Raw genomic sequence first — 25,060 nt, forward strand, 5'->3', positions numbered from 1 at the left:
TAGGGATAAAACTCTACAAGGAAAGCTAAAATTCTGCTGATGTTTTGCTGTTATCCTTTAGAATGAATCATTAAAACAAGAGCTTACTGTTTTATTTATTTCAATAGAATGCTTGTTAAATACAGGTTTTGCATGGTATCTGATCTCCTGAAGTCACCACAATGCATAACAAAATGTCTTACATTTCTAAAATATTTATACTTAAAATATATTAGAAATGTCAAGGAATCTTTTTCCTATGGCCAGTGCAAAGTTTCAGAGAAAATTTCAGTTGATTGCCAGCTTAAATCACGTATACAGTCAATTCTTTATAATTTATTTGTCCAAGTAATTCCTGCTAATGAACCTGTAGCCCGCTGTATTGTTTTGCACTGTTTTGTGTCTCTTGAAGGCAAGCATGCTATAGAGGCTCCTGCTGAGGCAGAGCACCTTAGGAGAGTAACCAGTAGCTCAGGATTTGTAGGAATCCTTGATATTGAGGGAGGATAAATGAAGTGGAAGTCAGGGACCCCGCATTATGGTTTCCATTTTTTATCACTTGCTGCCTGTACAAACCACTTACATTTTTTGGCGTAAATCTTCTTATCTCTAAAATAGGAATTACTTTTTTCTACACTGTTAAAAGTCTCAGTCAGTAACATTTTATGGCCCTTTCTAATATCCAGTTGTATATATTCATTTGTAATAAAGAAACTCTTAACCCCAGGATTTAACTTAAATCAGTTTAGTCTTAAATAACTAGCATTTTATGGAACAACCCTATTTGAAAAATAAATTGTGAGCCTAAGATTTCATTTGTAAGTAGAAAGTGAAACAAAATTATGTATGAATATTCATAACAGCATTATTCATAATAGCCCAAAATTAGAAACAACACGAGTATGCATTACGTGATGAATGGATGAATAAAATATGGTATATTCAATTGTCAAAACAAAAATTGCACCAAAGTTAAACAGGAAGGAAATACTTTATTCAAGGCTATTGCAGTAGGGGAGAGAAGCTAGATCTGAGTTTGAACTCAACACACATGAAGCAGGCTGGGTTAGGTTTTTAAGTGCTGGAGTGAACTTGTGGAAAAGAACTGCAGGACATTCAGGGCCATAAGCTATCTGTGTTTGCTGATTGGCTTTATCTAAACTACCTCTTGTCATAAAGATAGGAGTCTATCTAAATAAATTTAAGTTTATCTAAGTAAATTCGTATCTTTATGACAGGAAGTCGTTTTTACAACTTGGAGCAAGGTGCCCCACTGAAGTTAGGCTCTTACCCTCCCACCTAAACTGGAAGATAAAAGTGCTGTCTCTCTTGTTGATTACTTTTCAAAGAGGTGGTTCCCGGGTCCTTGAGAGGTACATTTCTGGATTATAAAGTTACCAGGTGGCTATTAAAAAGATTTATGTCTCACAGGAGTAGAGCAAGTATTACAAACCAGACACAGTGGCTCATGCCTGTAATCCCAGCACTTTGGGAGGCCGAGGCGGGCGGATCACGAGGTCTGGAGTTGGAAACCAGCCTGACCAACATGCTGAAACCCCGTCTCTACTAAAAATTCAAAAAAAGTAGGCAGGCATGGTGGCGCGCGCCTGTAATTCCAGTTACTCAGGAGGCCGAGGCAGAAGAATTGCTTGAACCCGAGAGGTGGAGGTTGCCGTGAGCTGAGATCACGCCATTGCACTCCAGCCTGGGTGACAGAGCAAGATTCCATCAAAAAAAAAAAAAAAAAAAAAAAAAAAAGAAATATAATTACAATTTTCCTAAAGTGAATTCTATAATAAAGGGAAATCAAGGGCCTATGGCCAAGAACAACTCTTTCTAAAGTTTAGTCAAACCAAGGGGAAGTTTAAGGCTGTCCTGGTCACCCTATGATAGAATATTATTGGACAGTGAAGGAGGATGAAGTATTCATACATGCTGTGCCATGTATAAACCTCAGAAACATTATGTGATGTGAAAGAAGGTGATAGCAAAAGGCCATGTATTGTATCATTCTGTTTATATGGAAATGTCTAGAATAGTCAGATCTATATAAACAAAAATATTAGTGTTTTCCTAGGGCTGGGGGATGGGCGTGGGTGTGGGGTGGCAGCTAAGGGTATGGAATTTCTTTTTAGACTGATGAAAATGTTCTAAAATTGTTTGCAGGAATGGTTACAAAATTTTGCAAATACTCTAAAAGCCATTGACTTGTACACTTTAATGGATGAATTGTGTGATACATATATTATATTTTAATAAAACTATTGTAAAAATAGATTTATGTTGAAGTGTGTTATATAGCCAATAGAATATTTACTTAATATATAGATTTTTAAAAATTGAAACACGACCAACACCTTTATTTTTCCAAAGTAGATTTTGGCTTTGGATAACCTATGAATTTTAAGTGTGCATTTCTGATAGCTGGCCTGCCTTTTAGTTTTTAAAAAATAGTAATTTATTACCATGTTGTAATAATCAGAGAGTATATAACATGGAAGAAAGAAAAATAAATTCTGAAATGTCCTTGAGATATTTGCATCCAATAGAGAAAACAAATGTATACAGATAATAAGAAGTAATTTCATACTGTATAAACAGTGTCAATGTATGAATGAATAATATTCTACAAGTACATTTGTAAACTAGCTCTTTGTAGCTTTCTCTACATAAACAGTTCTGTGATCACCAATCAGGTTCCAAACCTATCCTGCAAAGATTTATTTTACCCACTACGTAGCTGAAATGAAGTATTAATGTTAGTATAGTCAGGGATTAAGGGACAATCATACAAGGAGGAGAATGAATCTGAACACTCCCATTTGTTGGATGCAGGCGTGGCTCCCAGCAAAATTTTGAATTATGCAGAGTGAGACTGGTTTTCACCCATCTTCTTTTGTCTATTCCTTGCCCCATGTTCTAGATCTGGAGACTCTCTCTCTGGGTCATGGGGCATTCACTACCTTTATGGCCCTAGGTTTCCCATTGCATTACCTAACTCAAGCATCTCTGTTCCCCCAAGGGACAGATTCACTCACGCTATCTGACATAACATTTCTCCCAAACAACATATGCACATTTAAATTCTACTTTCTGACAGCAGCTAATTTTGTTTTGCATTAGGATGGAAGCAAACTTTGAAAGCATGATCAATTCTGGGTACCCTAGAAGCATTTTTCAGATAAAACTTGGATTGTAAATGTAAAGGTATCTTTAATCAATAGGATTTCAGGCATTAGACTTAGGGAATGGTAACAAAAATTTGGAGGCATGACAAGCTGTCCTTTCTGACTCCAGTCCCTCTTTGGGGCTGAACCCCTCTAAGCTGCTCTTTCATTACCTAAATATGTACCTTGTTTCTGCCTGAATGTCAGCATCCTTTAAATACACCCTCTAAAATTTCACTAGCTACCAGAACAAGAGCATTGGAACGTATAATGTAATGGTGGTGGTTGAGGTTGAGAGAACACATTGAGAAGATGACATGGAAAGAAGTAATCAAGAACTATTTATGGTATGAATAATTTGGGCATCTTTTATTTTTGGACATTTATTTTTCTACATACTGATTCCTTGGTTTTTCTTTTTTGTAGATTGGGCTAATGGATACTACAGACAACAGAGAAAACTTGTTGAAGAGATTGGCTGGTCCTATACAGGTAAACATATTACTTATATAATGAGATTTAGCAGAAACTTTTATTGTTTTGTATCTGTTTTTGTATATAAAAGGAAGCTTTGTAGCACAATACATCATGTCAACTTAGCTAAATGGATAGTTAGATTAATTAATAGATATATAAAATACAAAATGTTATCTTATAGGCTTTCCATAAACAAATTTGGTAGTGTAGGGCTTATTGACATTCACCCAAACTGTATTTGAAGCTCAGGCCCAAGCTGTCTATATACCTTCAAGAAATAGCATAACCTGGGGCTCTGTTTTTTTCAGCAGTGAAATGGGGGGCTGTTCTGAGCATTAAATTAGATAAATAAAGTGTGAAGCACTTGTCAGAGAGCCTACTTCTAAACAGAAACCTCTCAATAAATGTTAGCTGCTGGAGTTGTTATGATCATGCTAACGATTATTTTTGTTCCTTTAACAAATATTGATAGGATTCTTGCTCTCAGAAGGAGCATTCTTCTGAATTACTATTGTTTATTTATTGGCGTTAGAGTATAAAATGATTTTGTCACATTACTAGACTTTGCTTAGAACATTATGAACATCTGAAGTTGGCTTGAAATAGTTAACAACCAAAAATCATTATCAGAAACTCTGGGAGAGAAAGTTCTAGCCCTGAGTGGAAGAATATGAGTGGAATTTAGGTGAGCCATGGCATGCCTAGTAACCATCTGGGATGGACTTGAGTATTAGAGTTGGGTACTCATTAGCAATAAGCTTGGGTTGATAAGATAAAATCACATTACAAGGGCTTTACCATGAGCCTGGTCAATTTTACTTAATAGATGAAGCAGAAGCATGTTGAATTTTGTAGATAAGGATGTATTTTCTTTCTTCTTTTTAATTGCTACCTTAAAAGTAGTAAATGTTCATTGTAGAAAATTTAGAAAATAGGTTCAAGTACAAAGAAGAACATAAAAATCATTATTTTATTCTCCTCAGGAATAGCCACTTAAAAAGCTGCTATAGTCCTTTTAGGACAATTTTTATTATCCAGAGTTTATATATTTTACTTATAGAGTTATGTATCCGGTTTACTCTTAAAATTATATTTATTTCCTCATTTTAATTATTCTTGCTTATCATGATAGTTAATCTGCTTACTAATCCATTGAATAATTTTTTTATTATGTAACCACTTCCTTATTTTTGCATATTTAAGCTTCTATAAGCAGTGACAGATAGATGAATTGACAGATATGTTTTTATTTTTATTACTTCTGTGCTATAGAATTATTGATATGTAATTACCGAGTAGAAAAAAAAAAAACTTTCAGGCCGGATATGGTGGCTCAAGCCTGTAATCCCAGCACTTTGGGAGGCTGAGGTGGGTGGATCAGGAGGTCAGGAGTTCAAGATCAGCCTGGCCAACATGGTGAAAACCCATCTCTACTAAAAATACAAAAAAAATTAGCTGGGCATGTTGGCACACACTTGTAATCCCAGGTACTTAGGAGGCTGAAACAGGAGAATTGCTTGAACCCGGGAGGTGGAGGTTGCAGTGAGCCGAGATCACACCACTGCACTCCAGCCTGGGTGGCAGAGAAAGATTCCGTCTCAAAAAAATAAAAAATAAAAAATAATAAATAAATAAATAAATAAATAAATGTGTGATGCACACTGCCTAAATGCTTCCTAGACAGGTTACATGCGTCTGTCATATAAATGACTACTCCACTGTATACTACCCAAGATTGATGATTGTCATATCGAAAATCTTTGCGAATTCAACAGATTTTTAAAAATCAGGTCTTGTTACTTTAATTTGCTTTTTTTAAATTACCACTGAAGTCATGATTTTAATTTTTTATTAGCCATTTGCACTATACCTCTTCAGTGCAATAAGTTAAATTAGAACCTGGAAAACAATCAAGATATCTGTCAGAGCAGGAAGAGTGAACAAATTAAGGCACATCTCGACTGTGGAGTACTCTGCAGATGGGTATGAGGTAAACCTCTGTAATATTGTACAGAAAGACCTACTATTAATTTACTCATTTATAATAAGCACCCATACATCTATAAAATACTACTTTTGATATTTTTAAATCCTAAAAAATACATAAAAGCAAAAATTGTTCATAATTCAACTCCATTTTGAATTATTTAAATGGAATTATTTTCTTTTTTATTTTGCTATATAAACAAATTATACCCAATTTAACAGGCATCAGCAAACTCTATTTACTTGAGGAATTTCTTTTTTCAGTAAACATGAATTTTAATCAAAAGGGTTTTTGGACCAAAGAGCCTACCTATTTATAATATTAATAGATATGGTCAAATTAATTTCAGAAAATTGTGTTAAAATTATCTATTTCCCCACGTTTTCACTAACACTAACTCTAAAAAATCTAGTCAATTTGATTAACCAAAAATACAATAATTTGTATTTCCCTGATTACCTAAAAATTTTTCTGTTATGTTTTTGTATGTACTACCAATTGGGTATATGTTTATTAACTAATGTAGTATTGTCTTTTAAGAAAACTTTATAATTTTATATACTTTATAACTTTACATCTGACAGTTGTAACTCATTTTGTCTTTCTTTTCCTACGAAAGAGAAATCCTAGTATCTTATAAAAATCATGGCTGTTTTTTAATGCCCCTAATAATTATGAGAAACATGTTAGGAGGGACTAAGAATGCTAAGAGGGCATCCCTGACCATGGAAGATGACATTACAAGGGGAAATTCCTAGTTTTCCTGGAAAATATCTGCCAGTGTCACCATCTGGGCAATAATTAACGCAGGACATCTTTTTAAATGATTAATTTAGGTATTGCTAGTTGTGGTTTGGGAATGCTGCTTCCAGGATAAGCTTTTCCCCAAGAAGTTCTTCATGAGTATTAAAGTTCTACATGTTTGGGCCTTTTACGTTTATATTTTTATTTTTAATTCCTAAGAATATGACAAGCCATCTTTTAAAAATTCACTACTCTATTGTTTTTAAGATCATGTTTGCTCCATTAAGAGTAATATATAACTGTTCTAAAAACGTGATACCTAGAGATATTATCACAGAATAAAAGTCAGCCTGGTTTAGTGTTCTTAACAGCTAACTTTCTAGTTTCAGAAGCAAAACTAGAGGCAGGTTATTTTCCTCTAACCAATCAATTTTCAAACAGAGAACTCAGATATTTACCAAGTATGTATGAGTAAAATGAAAAACAAACTTTAATGCACCCTCCACTCTCCCTAAACCCAGAGTTAGAAAACGGAGGACCTACTGCCTAGGGAGAAAGAAAATTATAGTTCTCAGCTCCAAGCAAGGGTGGATGTATGTTGACTAATGGAGAGATGGTGGTGTGTGTTTCCCAGCAGCCCAGGGGCCCTATGCATCTTGGGTGTGCCTCATCAGGTTAGGAGAAGACAACAGTTTAACGAGGGTTTCAGCAGATATGATAGCAACAACACATACCATTGTGCAATATCTTATTATCTTAGGAGACAGCCACAGAGCTGCTCCTTTTAATGGGCTGAGTATAGGCACGGCATCTATAGAGTGGCTAGGCTTTGACAGATGGGTCTTTGCGGAAACAATGCATAGTTCTTTGCTTTAAAATCAAGTTGAATCATCTTGCTCATAACCTAAGGCCTATTGGCTTTAGCTTCTTTCAGGAAAGTCTAGTGATCAAAGGGATAGACTCATTAAAATGTGGTATTTGTTGTAGGCAGTGGGGTGGCAGATCTCAAAAAGGGATGTTCCAGAGTCAGAGTGAGGATGGAAGCTTACCAAAGTTTTAAAGAGTGAATTGCTTTATTTACATTAGTGCTTCCCATTGGTTTGGAAAATTATTCCTAGAATATTTGAGGATCCTAGGAAAAAAATAAAGATGAGGACATTTTACAGCTCTTTTTTTAGCTCAAACTGAGAGGACATAATTATTTTGTCTGAATTACTAGACTATCTAAGAGAAAACAAATAAATGAAATTCTTTATCCAAATGAATGTATTTCACCCAAGCAAATTACATCAAAAACAAACCTTTAACGTGGATTATTCACTATAAAGTGAATTATCACTTTTTATTTTTAATACAAGTATTTAAAGTTTGGTAGTATTTTTAAAATTTCTATGCCATTATTCCATTTAGAAAATGAACGACTATGCTAACTGCTTAAAATAACTATGAAAATAATAAAATTTTAGTCTTATTCTTAAATGTAACTAATTTTGTGAGTGGCTTGAGGAAATTGGACTTGACCACATTCACTTCTAGTTTCATCTTAACAGTTTATCTTGTTGAGCTGTATATTTGTGTTCCTTCCCATATTGTCTCATCATTTAAATTCGTCAAATTAGTGGCAATCACAGAAGAAATGACTTACCCTTGAGTGTTTGAACATACAGGATTTTATTAATAAAAATTACTAAGTACAGGCCGGGCGCAGTGGCTCAAGCCTGTAATCCCAGCACTTTGAGAGGCCGAGATGGGCGGATCACGAGGTCAGGAGATCGAGACCATCCTGGCTAACCTGGTGAAACCCCATCTCTACTAAAAAATACAAAAAAACTAGCTGGGCGAGGTGGCGGGCATCTGTAGTCTCAGCTGCTAGGGAGGCTGAGGCAGGAGAATGACGTAAACCCAGGAGGCGGAGCTTGCAGCGAGCTGAGATCCGGCCACTGCACTCCAGCCTGGGCCACAGAGTGAGACTGTCTCAAAAAAAAAAAAAAAAATTACTAAGTACATTATAAGGCTTGTCTGTAAAAGAACTAATAAACCATTTAGAAATATTACATTACACATCAAACATTATTTAAATGGAATCACTTGAGCTAAGGTAATTTATGAAAAAATTACATAATTAATGATATATGAAGTAACAATGTAAATCCCTGCTGGCTACCAGATGGGTGGAGAAAGGGAGGAGAGGTAATACTCTTTTACTTGTGTTTTATGCATAGGCTAAGAACAACTTTCTATTCAGGATGTATGCTATAATTATGCTAAGAAATGACAGGGTTGGTAAATACAGTTTGACAGTCCCATTTTTAAAAGTTAATATGGGAGGTTGAGCAAGGCTTGCTTGTCACTTTATGATGAAAGAGTGAATTGTAAATCTGGGAATGTCAGCATTAAGAATCTGACTCTTTCTGTAACAACTTCATTTCATTTAAGGGTTTCAGAAAATAAATGTCACTCTTCCTAGTAACCTTAAATTTTATTTTTATTTATTTATTTATTTTTTATGTATTTATTTTTTAATTATACTTTAAGTTCTAGGGTACATGTGCATAACGTGCAGGTTTGTTACATATGTATACTTGTGCCATGTTGGTGTGCTGCACCCATCAACTCGTCAGCACCCATCAACTCGTCGTTTACATCAGGTATAACTCCCAATGCAATCCTTCCCCCCGTAACCTTAAATTTTCGATGACAATTCCTAAACATAGACAGTTCAGTGAAAAAAAAAAAAAAAAAAACAGAAGATAAAACGAAGTCATTTAATTTTTTTTAATCTCATGAACACATAGCCCAAGATTATCCTAGGAGATGTTAACAATGTTTCTTCTCTTTGAGTTGTTAGGTCTTTGACTGCAACCTCAAGCAATGATAGGATCATCAGAAATGGGAGTACTTTAACTGCTTCATTCTTGGAAGTAGTACCGCAGAAATATAATCTTTATTTTCTGGACTTTAAAAATATTATAATGTTTCTTTTTCACCAATCTTTAAAGCAACTTGAAATTGAAAATTTTATGTTGATACGTTCTCAGGTGTTCTTCAACCTAAACACCTTTAAATTTTTAGTTAAAGAATGCATTCAATTCAAATAAAGTGTGGCTGTTCTGGCCACACGCAAGTCTGTTAGACCTCGCTGGATACCCTAGAATGAGGGAGTCTTTAAATACCAAATTGATTCTATTTCTGAAAATAGAATATCTCGTCTAGATAGTCTTTCCATTTTGATAACTGTATAGACTAGAAAATGCTACTTATAGAAAACAAAAAGGCCATAATTTAAGGTTGTGTATAGTATAGTTTGGTGTTTGGCTTTTATTTTTGGTTTAGTGTTTTATTTCTTTTGACCTAGGAGAAAGTAAGCCAAATTTAACTCAGAAAGAAAATTTGAATCCATGTAGAATAAGGACGGATTTTTGGCCTTTCTTTAACTTCTGTAATCTGGAATATCCTTTTAACATATTATATTTTCCTGTTTGAGTCACCTCTTCTTATATAAACAGACTGTTCCTTTCTAATTTCCAATTGAGCAGTAGAAAAGAGAGTTCCAGAACTCTAACTATAGAATTATCTCATTTCTGGGCCGGGCGCGGTGGCTCAAGCCTGTAATCCCAGCACTTTGGGAGGCCGAGGCGGGGGGATCACAAGGTCAGGAGATCGAGACCATCCTGGCTAACACGGTGAAACCCCGTCTCTACTGAAAATGCAAAAAACTAGCCGGGCGAGGTGGCGGGCGCCTGTAGTCCCAGCTACTCAGGAGGCTGAGGCAGGAGAATGGCGTAAACCCAGGAGGCAGAGCTTGCAGTGAGCCGAGATCGCGCCACTGCACTCCAGCCTGGGTGACAGAGCAAGACTCCGTCTCAAAAGAAAAATAAAGAAATAAATAAAAATAAGAAAAAGAATTATCTCATTTCTGTTAAAAAATATGTATTTATATGGACATAGATGAAAGGCTAGAATGATGTACTCTACCCTGTTGACCATGGTTACCCCTGGAGAGTGAGTCTGTAGATATGGATGAAACATAGGAGGCAGGAGCCTCACTTCTTACTGTACCGTTTATATTGGGGGCAAAAATAATTTTTGACAAATATGTTGACACAAAATATTTTCAACTTAACGTGAATTAGTTTTAGCAAGAAGGGCAAAGATAGTTGGACAAGAACCACAGCTTTGTGTATTCACCTGTCAAAATGCAGGGCCTCTGCTTGGCTGAATCTCAGTGAGAGGATATCACAGACCCTAAATAAGAGCATGGACAGTGCTCAGTGCAGGTTTTCTGATCATCATTAACCTACAAACTGACTAGGCTGCTTGAGAGCTCTGCGTTTCAATTTTCCTGTTTGTAAAATACTTCTTAATAATGCCCGACTTAATCGTGTGCAGATCAAATAGATGCTTCACATTGTTGCAGAAAAGCTCTTTGAGCAGGTACATTATGAATCCAAGTAATTATTATTGAACAGTGTCTTAACTTGAGCCCAAACAGATTGAACAAGCCTAGGCCTACCTGATAATCTCACAAGAGGATTTAGAAGGGGTTGATTTGTTTGAATGGATATTATGTACAGATATTTCCTATCATCTGTAGATTTTTTTTTTAAGTTTAGCTAAGATTTATATTCTGGTCAAACTTTTTCTATGCTAGATAATGATGACTAAAGCAAGCCTTGTTGTGGAGGCTGAATAGGGTTCAGTTAAGTGATCTAAAACTCAGAACCTACTGGTATTGACTCTATTCATGAAAATTGCTATGAGTAGATTTTAGGTGTTCTCACCACATGCACACAAAACAGATAAGGATGTGAGGTAATGTGAGGTAATGTATATGTGAATTAGCTCAATTTAGTCATTCCACAGTGTATCCATATTTCACAACCACATGTGTATATAATAAATATATACAATTTGTGTTTGTTGATTAAAAGATAAATAAATAAATATGCTTAACAATTTTATTTGGTTGCAACTCTCATTTAGTATAAAATTTAAAAACCTAAGATGTGGCTGCAGAATAGCATCACAATTAAATAATCATTATTTATTTTCTCTGCTAGTAAAACTAAATGCTAATGTGTCTCCCCGATAAAAAAAAAAAAAAAGTTAAAATTGCATAGATTCTTTATTGAGTCCAGCTTCACAAGTACCATTGCTGGTAGCATCTAGTAGATGCTTCAATGGGATAGGCAAGTCCTTTAGCAGCTCAGAATGAGGAAACTTTGCCTCTTCTCCTTCTGTCTGAGCTGAAACTGTCTGGGCTTTGTGTAGGATGCATTGTGCTTCTTCCCTTGCTGGGCGTCCTTTACTTCAATCTCTGTGTGTTTTTTGTTTGTTTGTTTGTTTGTTGGAGAAGGAGTGTCTCACTCAGTTGCCCAGGCTGGAGTGAGTGCAGTGGTGCAATCTCAGCTTGCTGCAACCTCCACCTCCCAGGTTCAAGCGGTTCTTCTGCCTCAGCCTCCTGAGTAGCTGGGACTACAGATGCCTGCCATCATGCCCTGGCTAATTTTTTGTATTTTTAGTAGAGATGGGGTTCCACTGTGTTAGCCAGGATGGTCACGATCTCCTGACCTCATGATCCACCTGCCTCAGTCTCCCAAAGTGCTGGGATTACAGACGTGAGCCACCACGACGAGCCCACGCTCTGTGTTCTTTACTTAGGAGGGCTGTAATTCGTGAAATAGATACATTTCATAAAAGAAAAAGAGAAGAGAAAATTACATGGCTGATTGAAAGAAATCTAAGTCTAGGCTGCAGTTTGTATTGTCACACAAAATTCACTTAAATGTGTTACACTTTTAGGCAAAATGCCATTATAATCATTTTATGTTGACCTTTGTTGCCCTCCAATTTTATGCATCAGTAAGGGCCTAGTGGAAGGCTTATTTAGTTTCAACTTCCTTTGTTTTCGGTATGGTAATTCTGACTCTTTAAACCAATAATTTTCAAGGAGCAAAAAGATAAAAAATCTGTAAATGACTCATTTCTATTATTCAGACAAATTTTTATTAAGTGTTGCATATTCTAATGACTGAGGCACAGAATTACAAAAATTATTTTGAAATATAGTCAGACATGTTTGGGACTTAGGGATTTTATTTCCTTTATCCCTTAGGAGGAATGTACATATGGCTGTTTATCCTGTTATCTATGAATACCATGTGACAACTAAAGAATAAAAATATCAAACTTCTAAAGAATTAAAGTTAGTTTTATTCCGAAGTCTGACTGAGGACTATAGACTGAGGCCTAGAGCCGGGAGTACTGCTGCCGCACACTGTTGCAGCCACAGCTTTTACACAAGTTGTGGAGGTTCAGTATGTGCAAAATCACATCAGATTCACTCAAAAGTTATGTTAAAGTAGAAACACATCGAGGTTTGGGTGTAAGAGTACATCTAATTACAGATTACTAAAGTATATTGGTTATAGATTATAGAAGCATAATCACTAACCCCGTCAGATGTTATCTTATGTGTAAGAAAAGGCAAGGATTGGGGTCATTTATCTTCTAGGGAATACAGTGACTCAGGCAAGAGACGTGGGAGCTTTGTGCTGTATCCTCTTTTGTCTTCAAAGCCATCCCTCCAGAGAGCCGCACATTGTCACAGAGTCAGAAGCTTGTGAAATTATAGTGGCAAACAGAAACAAGCAAACATGCCTTCCTACATTTACCACTTTGTCTCATACCTTTTTTTGCTTAAGCCACATAGTGCTTTGTTCAGGTGAGATAACCCCTTGACTGGACCAGAGCTTAGCCTTCTCCTGGCTGGATGCAGAGGATCTTAAAGATCCTCTGTGGCCCTTAACACACCAGCATCCAAACTGTTATAGACTATTCAGGGAGCTTCTAACTATCTGAATATTCTGGTACACTTACAACAGCTGCACATATTCATTCTTCAATTGCACAAGCCTAAGGTTTCTTTGGAAGAGAGGGAAACTTGAACCCTATTGAGAGGTAGGGTCCAGACCTGTAGGCCATGTTTGATAACCTCAGGACAGTGGGCCTGATGGAAGCCAGAATCAAGGGAGAGACAAGGAGGAGCCCTGAGAGACAGGAGACAGTTGGGGGACTGAGGAAGAAATATGGCAGCAGAGACTGAGTGCAGTGGAGCCTGGCACCAGGAGGAGCAGGTTCCCAGTTCATTGTGATGCACCTGGCGGCTCCCCTGGGGCCTTCCCCTCCCAGAGTGTTCCTCTTTCTTGAATGCTACACGCTTTGTCCTGGAAGCAACAGAGCCCCTGCAACTCCATAGTGGAGCTCCTTCTGAAACAGGCAGAAATGAGAAGAGGAAGATGCTGGGGGTTCAACAGCCGAGGTGCATGTGGTGCAGGCATTCAGTCCAATTAAACAGGCGCCCAGAGCCAGGGTGGAGACTGATGGTCTGGAGGAAGGAGCAGCAACCTTGAACACAATCAGATTCTAGTCCATGCAAGCTAAACTTCATTCCTTTAGGGGATGCTATTCAGCTCCCTAATTTAGTAGAATAACTTCTGATGACAAATAAAAAGGAACCTATATATGAACAGGCTGAGGAGACAGTGTGATAAAATGGTAGATGCCTTCTGATCGGATTTCCTTAATGCCGAGATCTGTAAAGTGTAGAAATCTGAGCCATTATCTTCATAAGTATTGTAAGTGCCAATCTGATATTTTTTTCCCACAAGGAAAACACTTTTTTATTTCTCATTATAAAAGTATGTTCATTTAAGAAAATCATGTATGTATCATATATATTTATATTTAATACATTTATATATTTATTTATCTATATATTAATTAATATCTATCTATCTATGTAATTTCACCTTCCAGAGATAACTACTCTTATGTCTTCTGTTGGGGAAATATAATTAAAAGCAAAATCTTCTCCCACCTCAGAAATCCTCTCCATAAATGTAACAACAACAATAACAAAAAGCAGTTTTATTGTCAAACAAGCATTAAACCAGAATGTGATACACATCACAACAATCACTGAAAGATTGCCAAGATAAGAAGAAATCTCATCCGCTCATATAACCAAACAGGTACAACCCATTACACGTTTTCAAGATAAACAATAACTTGTCTTCAAGTAGAAGGACTTGACAGCAACTTTGTCCCACATGGTTCAGCTAAACTTTAACTGGTAATTGGAGTGACTGTTTGTGTTACCCTGTTGGCTTCATCCAGAGGGAAAACAAACCGTACATTTTTGAGACAAGAGGTAGCTATACAAATTGGAGCCAGATGCTCATGAAAGTTAAGCTCCTGCCTTCCCATAGAAATTGGGAGAGTAGGGCACTGTCTTCCTTGATGTTTGCGTTTCATAAGGATGGCCCCTGGGTCCTTGAGAAAAACATCCTGGATCATAAAGCTGACAAAGGGCCTATCTAGCTTTCAAAAGGATTGATATACATTGCAAAACAAGGAGAAAGTACTTACAATGATCTCTTTTCTAAAGTAAATGCTCTTTAAAAAAGGGTGGGGTGGGGGTGGAGAGGAAGTGTCTTCCTGGTTTTCAATGGGGAGAATTAAGCCTCTTAATTTTTATTTGTCCGTACACTTCCTAATTATGCATCCTGAATTCTGAAAGCCTCTTACTAGATGTACTGCTTTGTAACCTGCTTTTATCTCAATAGTAGTTTGTGAATACCTTTCTAAGTAAATGTATTTTAACTGAATCAGTGTGCGGGCAACAGAAAAATAAGCTTCTACCAGGTCTAAACTTTGACTATCCCTATGCCTGAAGCAGAGACTCACACATAGTAGGAGCCCAATATATATTTGATAGTTTTTACTTTATTTCCAGTCTCATGGGGAAACAGAAATAATTTCCCCTGAGAGGAATTGTGACTAGTAATAACATAATTTCAGGGAATCATCCCAAATCCTTCTTGCAACAAATAGGTTATACAAAAAATAAATACTGTGGAGTGAGTTCAGAGCTAGACTTAGCATATAAGAAGTAGCTAAAAATCTTAACGAATTGGAAAACAGGGAAGGCTGCATTTTGTAGCGCTTTGCCACCTGGAAATTGAAACAAAGGCAGAGCCACCTAGAATCAGCGCCAAAGCAAATCCAAAACTTGGCATATGCCAAAATATATTACCTCTAAACTCTGTAGTTTCCATTCTTTCATACTTCACGGGCATATCTAGGAAGTAAGATCTACTTGCAGCACTTTAAACAAATAAATAAATAAATGACATATAGTTTTTCTTTTCCGAGACTCTAAAAGTTTGTTCTTGAAGATCAGTTGTGTTGATGCATATAATGTACTCATATATCATTCAGATTTTTATGTTCAGTCAACTTGTGTTAGAATATGAAGGAGTAAATTTCTCATCACCTCCCTGTCTTAATTATAAACTTAACTATAAACTTACTGACAAAGGAAAATTTAAAGTGTGGATATTGTCATGCGTGTCCGTGTGAAGAGACCACCGAACAGGCTTTGTGTGAGCAACATGGCTGTTTATTTCACCTGGGTGCAGGCGGGCTGAGTCCGAAAAGAGAGTCAGCGAAGGGAGAAGGGTGGGGCCGTTTTATAGGATTTGGGTAGGTAAAAGAAAATTAGTCAAAGGGGGATTGTTCTCTGGTGGGCAGAAGTGGGGGTCACAAGGTGCTCAGTGGGGGAGCTTTTTGAGCCAGGATGAGCCAGGAAAAGGAATTTCACAAGATAATATCATCACTTAAGGCAAGGACCGGCCATTTTCACTTCTTTTGTGGTGGAATGTCATCATTTAAGGCGAGGCAGGGCATTTGCACTTCTTTTGTGATTCTTCAGTTACTTCAGGCCATCTGGGCATATACGTGCAAGTCACAGGGGATGCGATGGCTTGGCTTGGGCTCAGAGACCTGACAGATATTATTAGTTTAATCGATACTCATTGGATTGTATAGCATAAGCCAGATACTGTACTAGGCATCAGAGATGCAGTGATTAGTGTAAGTAATCACGAGTATGCAAACAATAATGATCAAGTGTGGATTTTTTTTTAAAGCATGGTAAATACTTCATGGTAGATTGTGTTACCGTAAGGCATGGAACCCTAATTGGCCTAAGAGTTTCAGGGAAGACTTACCAGAGAAAGGGACTTTAGATTCAGATAAAGCATAAATAGGAATTAAGTCAACATGGGTGAAAAATTGTGCCAGGCAAAGGGAGCAGCTATCCTAAGATCTGTAGGTGAAGGAGAAATCGCTGTGCTCATACCTCGATGGCATTCCTCCTGCTTTTGGACAGAAAATTAGGAATGTGATGAGGCAAGCTTCTTGGGGCCCACTGAATTAATTCTGGTACCCTCACCCTATTGAAAATTCTGGATAACAAGTTTTATGCCATAGTTTGATTGGCAACGGCTTACATTTTAACTGTTGACTTTTTTGCATTTAAGAAATGTTAGGCATGATTTTACATCAGCACACTAGTTAGGAAACGAAAGGAAGAGGAACTAATAAAAGAGTCCAAAAGAGAGGGGTATGAGAAAAGGAGCTTTACATACTCCGAGAGGGGTACAGCTTCAAGTAGATAGGATTAATCAGCATTGTCACACATCGTTCCGAGGAGCTCATAGTGAAATAAAGACTATGGACTTGGACGTATTTTAATGAAGCAGGTTGTAGTGGGGATTCTTTTGTTAGTTTGTCTGATAGAAATACAAGCTCCAGAGACAGTCCTACTCCTTCCTTCTAATCTGGGCTCCATCTTACATGTCATCTTTTTTGTTCCAAAGTTTTTCACCTGTAAAAAGAAGTAATGTTAGTACCAAGCTCAATAGGTACTGCAATGATTACATGTGTAAGTATACACAAAGCAGTTAGAATCATGTCTGGTACATATAAAGTGCTCAATAAAATTATTATTTAAAGTCATAAATCTTCTGTCATATTCAGGACTTCTGTCAGGGTTATGTCCATCATGCAATTATCTTTCGATTGTACAGATATAATTACATGATTCTCCCCATCACCTGCCAAATGGAAAAAAAAAAAAGGTCTCTTTAGTTTGGCATATAGTGGCTTTAATGAGCTGGCCCACCTATCCTGTTTCATTCCTCATCATTGCCTTCCCCCTGCCTGCTGCTATACCAGCCTTTTCAAAAGCAGGTCTCTCTGATTCTATTTATCATCTTGCCTGAATAACAGACTATGCACCTTCTTCAAGTGAAGCCTTCTTTCTTGACTCATTTTCCGCAGGTCACAGCACATCCCTTGCTTTCATACACTGTCCCTGTCCCTCTCTCTTTGTTGCAGTGCAGCAACATAGCAGGTTCCATGTCTCACTCATCTTCCCTTATTCAGAATGTAGTGCCTCGTGTGTGCTCAGGAAGTGAGTATGGCATGAATGAACAAAGCTACATGGATTGAGTTTTTGTTTTACAAATGAAGAAATAAAGAGATGTAGTCATTTGCCCAGAGTCACAAAGTAAGTAGAAGACTGGAAACTTGGACCTGGGTTTTGACTCCTAGGGCCCTGGCTTGAGAATTTCTGTGGCCACACCTGATTTTTTATTGTTGTTGTTGTTTAAGTGATGTGGGAAATAATATAAGATATAAAGCTGTTAGGCTTTGAATTCTTGTGTAAATATAAAAACTTCTGGTTCCAAAGCCTTGTGTATGGTTCAGTCTTTTTGCTTTATGGATAACTTCTTAGGAAATTTATAAGAGCCATCATTCTGGAAAGTGGAATTGCGAGTGCCCTTTACTTTCATCTGTTTGCTTGTCCAGCATCTTCTAGTTTTTCTAGACTAAACATATATTTGTTTTATAATCAAGTGTGGGGAAAGGGAGCTTAAATGTCTAAATTAATTTTTATTCCAGGATGATTAAGAGATTGTTTTTGCATCATGGAATGTTTTCTGCCTTTTGATATTTCCTCATTTTATAATGGTCCATTTATGTATCTGAGGCCTATTTCTATTTCACTGTACCAAGTGAACTTCTTTACCAAGCAATAAAGTCAGAAATGGTATATTAATCATTTATATCCTTAAGGAGTGATAATAAGTAGTAATTAGTGTGAAAATATATTCTCTTAGGAAAATGGTCATATTATACATTTGCATTTTATCTGGACTTGATCTAGCCAGGATTCCACTGAGGGCACTTAAAGGATCACACAACTTGATTTTCTTCTCTGCTGTGACACAATAGCCTCACTTTGCATTCGTTTCACAATCTAGGATCATTATCCAAGCTCAGTGAGAATCAATTTCTCATAGATGATTGCCTGAATCACTGCCAGCTCAGCCACATTTTTTACATCATTTACCAGGAAGTATAGTTTTTAAAACGTTGGAACAATTATGCAGGTAACCCATAACCCGAATATGCCCTCAAAATATGCTTCAGAGTGGTCATCCACCCCTGAAACTCAGTCTTTTGCAAATTGATTGACAATGTTACTGACCTGTAAATCAAAGGATTCCCCATTTGAATTCACCATTTTCTAAGTGAGTCTCTATTGACATGAAAGAGTTCATTCTCTTTTGAAAGAACAGTTCATCTTTAGAGAGCAGCCTCAATTGTTTGCTTTTTAGCAGAATAATTATGTCTTTAATTTCTATGGAGATAATGAAGAAAGCCAGTTTAGGATATGTTTATGAGGTTTCAGAGTACATTTGGGGAGAAAATTCTATAACTTTTAAATATGATTCTTTAGCCTCAAAATGTACATGTTTAGGTAAATTACAGTAACTGTTTTGCTTTCATTTATGGTGATTGCTTATTCATGCTTAAGCACAAGAGAGAAAGCTTGATTTAAAACCTAAGTCTCATTGATGAGTTTTTATGCCACCATCATTTTTAAAAGTAAATTTAGTAGAAAGCTAAGTTTGGCATATAATGCAAATTCCTCTAATTTATCTGGCCTTCATTTAATAATTTTTGAGTTATCATTGCGAGATGTTTGTATAGATTAGGTACCACTGAGATCTAAGGAACTATATTTATTTGATCCTAATTAATATTTGGCCTTAAACAGATAGTCACACCACTTTCCAATTTCCTAATTTTAAGCAATTAAACAGCTAGCAGCTGTTGGCCAGATAAATATTAACTTTGCCAAGTAGATATATGAAAGTTTTTAAACCATATTTGGACTACATTAGAATAGATTACAAAATGTATTGACATCATATACTTTAGAATATTGTATGTTACAGGCTCTTACTGAACAATTATCTGTTATCTGTTTGGTATTGTTAAAACTCACGCTAAAGTATCATGGATAGTTGTATACTATCTATGCATGCCAGCTCATAGTATGTGAAGACACATCAAATAAAAACTCCTGTGACTATCGTGCTTTGTATTTAAATAACATTAAAGATAATTAAATATTGTGTTAGTGAGGAATTTTATTTCCTTATTTGGAATATTCCTAAACTTTTACAGCATGTTCTTTTTTTGACAATGAAATTGGCAAATGAGCAGTCACAATGATAAAGAATGAAACCATAAATAGTGTAGAATTTAAACCAGTGGTTCCTAAATTTTAGAGACCATCAGAATTACCTGGAGGGCTTACTGAAAAAAGACTGCTGGGCCTAATTTTCAGAGTTTCTGATTCAGTAAATCTGAGACGGAAGCCACAAATTTAATGTCTAACAAATTCTCAGGTGCTCCTGATACTGCAGAGCTGAGGAGCCAAACATTGCAGGGTCTAGAATCTAGATCAATCTCAGCTTATGTTATCTTAATTTGGGGAATGAATGAATGATGGAGTGAAAAAGAGAAAGCACATGTAAGAATGTATTGATTTTTGTAAAAGTGCTTCAGCTCTCTGGATGAGGTATACTGACATGTAAAAAGTAGCCGTATTGCCTCAAGGTAACATGTAATAACATTTAAAATGCTATTGTCAAAACCTGCTATCTGCATCAATAGAGATGAGTTAAGTTTTTGGACAATTTTTAATGCAGCTTGCATTGCCTTTCCCATCTGGATGGGGCCACTCTACCTATATAGGGAAATTCCTGGCCTAGGTGGATCCAGTGACTCCTTCATTAGTGAATCTGGCTGCAAGTTATCTTTACCTTACTCTACTCTTGACACATTTATCCCTAGCAATTTCTGAGGAAATTTCCTTTTTTACAATCTTTTTATTTACCTGACTCCAAAAGATCCTGGGTCCTGAAATATTAAGATTGTGTTTTTCATTCTTATATATATATATATTTAAGTCTTTAAAGCCCGGTAGTAGAGTCCTCTAAAATTGTGTAGTTAATAGTTAAAATAATAATAATTTCCTTCTAATATTTTTGGCTGTTGGTAATGTAATTTATGGGTACACTCAAACTTTTTTAAAATAGGATATAAATATTTCTAGATTTGTATTCAGTAAAGGTTGTTATTCATTCTTTGCTTCAGTAGCTGTTTGGAGTTAAACAACTCATGTAATTGTCACTTTTCAAGTCAATAATGTCAACCCCACAGGACAAATTATTTTAGTGCCATACGTACAGATTACTGTTTTTTTTTTTTTTGGTGGGGGGGTACAGTCCTGTCTTGCTCTGTCGCCCAGGCTGGAGGGCAGTGGCATGATGTCGGCTCACTGCAACTTCTGCCTCCCGTGTTCAAGCGATTCTCCTGCCTTAGCCTCCCAAATAGCTGGGACTACAGGCATGCACCACCATGTCCAGCTAGTTTTTGTATTAGTAGAGACGGGGTTTCACCATGTTGGCTAGGCTGGTTTCTCATTCCTGACCTCAGGTAATCCACCTGGCTCGACCTCTTTTAGTGCTGGAATTACAAGCGTGAGCCACCACGCCCGGCCCAGGTTACATTTTTTTGTCATTGGGCTCCATTTTTCTTGAAATTTAGTCTGTAACCCTGGGGGGTATGTTTGAAAGTTTTAATAGTTGTCCAAAAAGTGTTATCTATCAGTTCCCATTACTCTAGCAGAGGATTTATTTGAAAATCTCATAATGAATGGTAGAGCCTGCATTTGTTGTGTAATAATTTCATTCACTTATTCATATACTCGACACATCTTAATTAAGCACTTCTATCTGCCAGCAGAAAATAAAAAAGACTAAGTGTCCCAGATGGAGCTTGAATTCTAAAATAACACAGAACAAGTATCTATAGGTAAAGGAAATGACTCACAGTGACACGTTAAACTCTACTGCGTAAGATGCAATCCCGTTCATGAATACTGAGTACAATCATTTTAGACTGTTATCCTCTGGAGATATTCCAGAACTATAGGGATTAAAAGGATTGATACATGTAGATCAACAACTACTAAATTTTGAAGATCAAGCCATTGTCTTATTTTGAGTAGATAATATTTTTTGGTACGTTTTCAAAGTTAAAAGTTTTGCAAATTCATTTTTTTTTTCATTTCCTCAGACTCAATATTTCCCCTTGGCTTAGGAAGATTTACAGTATACCTCCAGGTTACATGAGTAGCTCCAATCAAGCCGTGCCTAATAATGAGCTAGTTTATGTGGGGAACTCCTGAAAAATGACTGAGCCCATCCTAGTTCTCACTAATATTTGCAACCAGTCATACCTACTTCTTTAAATTCTGTGCCTCTTCTCATACACACCCTAGAGACAGCGTGCCAAGCATAACATCTTAATCTATACCCAATGCAAGAAGGAATTCTCTCTTTTTAAAGCCATGGAATAGTCTTCATAGTTTAAAGACAGCCACTTCTCCACCTCCCTAGGAAGAATGTTAGACTTAGTGATGTGGCAATTTTCTCAAAAGTTGTAAAAAAGCAGCTTGTCATTTTGGTCATATTATTATCACTAAGCATAGGAAGTTACCTTCAGAGTAGAATTCAGTAGGCACCATTCCCTAAGTGTAAATCTCCTTCACTCAATAAAAGTTCCGCACCACACCCACACTGTATATATAGTATTGGAAGTTGGTCAGGAGTCTTGGTTGCTAGTAAGAAAACTCTGAGAAGTACTCATGCTCTGATCTGAGTGGGAAATAGTTGTTCAGTGCTCCTGAAATTGAAACAAGAATTTTCATTCAACCAGAGAAGCAGGAAAAGATCTAGTGATTGCCTACAAAAACCTAAGGAACTGTTCAACTATATACAGCCACTGTGTGGCCACATGGAGGATCTTAACATATCCCTAGATATTCCTGTATGTGGTAATAACCACAAACATGGGAACAGCTTTTCAATCCTAAGACCTCCACCCCAGTGAATATAATGAGAGATAATATAAGTCAGAGAGGGAATTCAAATTGTCCCTCTAGGAGCCTGGGGAATGTAAAAAACTGGTTTACTCCCTATACTAATCCTAAAAGCAGTTGTCATCACTCTTAATTCATTTCTTGGAAAAGAGACCCCTGACAACAAAGTAGAGGTAAGGACCTATAGAATGCCAATAAATAGTGGTAATAATGTTTTGTATCCTGTTGAACAAAATAGGAAACCTTGAGTTCAAATTAATATGAATTGAGAATTGAAAAAGTTAAATTTAATGAAGAATGAGATATTGATATAACTTCAAAATGCCTCCCCTCAAAATACTTTCTAATTACAAGACAAAGAGAATAATATTACAGGGGAAAGCCTGACAGACACTTTAATCAAGTGATCAAAGTAAACGTCAGCAAAAATTATTTTTATAGAGATCCTGTACCACTGACTAAGATACAATGAGAAGAAAAGAGCATATTTTTTGTGATGTTTCTAACAAAAATGCATAACCTGAAGAAATATCAGACAAACTCAAATTGAGGAACATTCTATAAAATAACTGTAGTCCTCAAAAGGATTGAGATCATGAAAGTCAAGAAGAGATGGAGGAACTGTGTCAGATTAAAAGAGATAGGGCAAGTAAAGGCAACATGTGTTACTGGATGGAAACTTATTCCATAAAGGTTATTATATTGGCAATATCTGAATGAAACATAAGGACTCGATGGTACTAATGTTATCAATGTTAATTTCCTTATTTTGAAGAGTATATTGTGATTATATAGGAAAATATTCTTGTCCTTAAGAAACTCAGGCTGTATAAATCATGCTGCTTTAAAGACACATGCACACGTATGTTTATTGCGGCACTATTCACAATAGCAAAGGCTTGGAATCAACCCAAATGTCCATCAGTGACAGACTGGATTAAGAAAATGTGGCATATATACACCATGGAATACTATGCAGCCATAAAAAAGGATGAGGTCGTGTCCTTTGTAGGGACACGGATGCAGCTGGAAACCATCATTCTCAGCAAACTATTGCAAGAACAGAAAACCAAACACCACATGTTCTCACTCAGGTGGGAATTGAACAATAAGATCACTTGGACACAGGAAGGGGAACATCACACACCAGGGCCTATTGTGGGGAGGGGGGAGGAGGGAGGGATAGCATTAGGAGATATACCTAATGTAGATGAGGAGTTAATGGGTGCAGCACACCAACATGGCACATGTATACATATGTAACAAACCTGCACGTTGTGCACATGTACCCTAGAACTTAAAGTATAATAAAAAAAAAAAAAAAATGAAGCTCAGGCTGAGGTACTCAATGTCAATGGGATGTTGGCTCTATTTTCTCCAGTGGTTCAAGAAAAAAAAAGTCTTTGTACTGGAACCTTTTCTGCAATTTTAAAATTATATGTAAAAAAAGATATGCAACAATTACTTAACAGGACCTGTGTTTTAAAAGAGAAGTACAAGTTGGAGAAGGTTAAAATGAAGCCTTTTAATATTTTACTCCATAGTCCTATGTGTTGCTCTGCTATGTTGACAATGCATGAACATTTTAATTGCTTAATAAAAAAGAAAGGGAAAGATAATATCATAGAGCTCACAAATATGAGCCTACCAAAGCAGAAATTAGATTATACTAGTTTCAACTATTGAATTACCCTGTGGTTTAAATTGAAAAACAAAAGTAATTCAGTTAGTAATTCTATATCCAGTTTAATGATTTTTCCATAAAAATTATTTGACTTATGAAACAATACAAAAGTCTAAGAAATATATCATTTGATATGGGCTTCCCTTTATTCATGTCTGCCAGGGGTTCTCACTAAAATAAATGGAAGCATGATGTTGCACTGAGAATTTGCTGTGTAGCTCTTTACCAGTTTGTTAGCATCTATTTGAAGAATTTTTTTTTTATGAGGCCAAATCCAGGCTAAATGAAATAGATCTGGCATGGTAACATTATCATTTTGGGTTCTAAATAAGTGATTCCTTTTAATGTGCATGCTGAAATTTTCTCATATGACAAACTGGGACACATGAAATGGAATTTCACGCACTATTGAACTGAATTCTCGGTAGCTGCTGAGAAATGTTTGGGGAGTTTTAGTGGATTTATCCATTTTAGTGACCATATTTCCCCTCACATTTGTGAAATGCATTTTGCTGTTATTTTAGTTATTCTGAAAATGTGAATTCATTTAACTGCTTGTTCAGAGAACAGGCATGAGAGCTAAGAGAAATGATGATAAGCACAATAACAAAAACATACAGGTGATACTCACTAATTTATTCATTCAGTACTAACTACAGGGACTAATACTCAATGAATAAATTGGTGAGTATCACCTATCTGTTAACAGAACAGGTAAGTATCTGCTCTAATTAAGCTTACATTCTATTAGGAAGAAAAAGACCAAAAAAGAAAAAAAAGGCAAATAAATAAATAATTGCAGATTATGATAGCTATTGTCAAAAGAATAAACCTGGCCAAACATGGTGGCTCATGCCTGTTATCCTAGCACT

At 36.4% G+C, this 25,060-nt stretch overlaps 1 protein-coding gene across 4 annotated transcripts in view; it reads left to right on the forward strand.

Annotated features, from left to right (window-relative positions):
* PTPRZ1 (protein tyrosine phosphatase receptor type Z1) overlaps window positions 1-25,060 on the forward strand; it is a 192,381-nt gene that overhangs the window by 54,264 nt on the left and 113,057 nt on the right. For all 4 annotated transcript variants that reach the window (XM_005550625.4, XM_005550626.4, XM_005550627.4 and 1 more), the window contains exon 2: window positions 3,573-3,638. In XM_005550625.4, coding sequence (XP_005550682.3) covers window positions 3,573-3,638 — 66 coding nt within the window. The remainder of the gene's footprint in view (window positions 1-3,572; window positions 3,639-25,060) is intronic.

This window comes from Macaca fascicularis, chromosome 3 (genome assembly GCF_037993035.2).
Source record: "Macaca fascicularis isolate 582-1 chromosome 3, T2T-MFA8v1.1".
NCBI classification, from domain to species: Eukaryota; Metazoa; Chordata; class Mammalia; order Primates; family Cercopithecidae; genus Macaca; species Macaca fascicularis.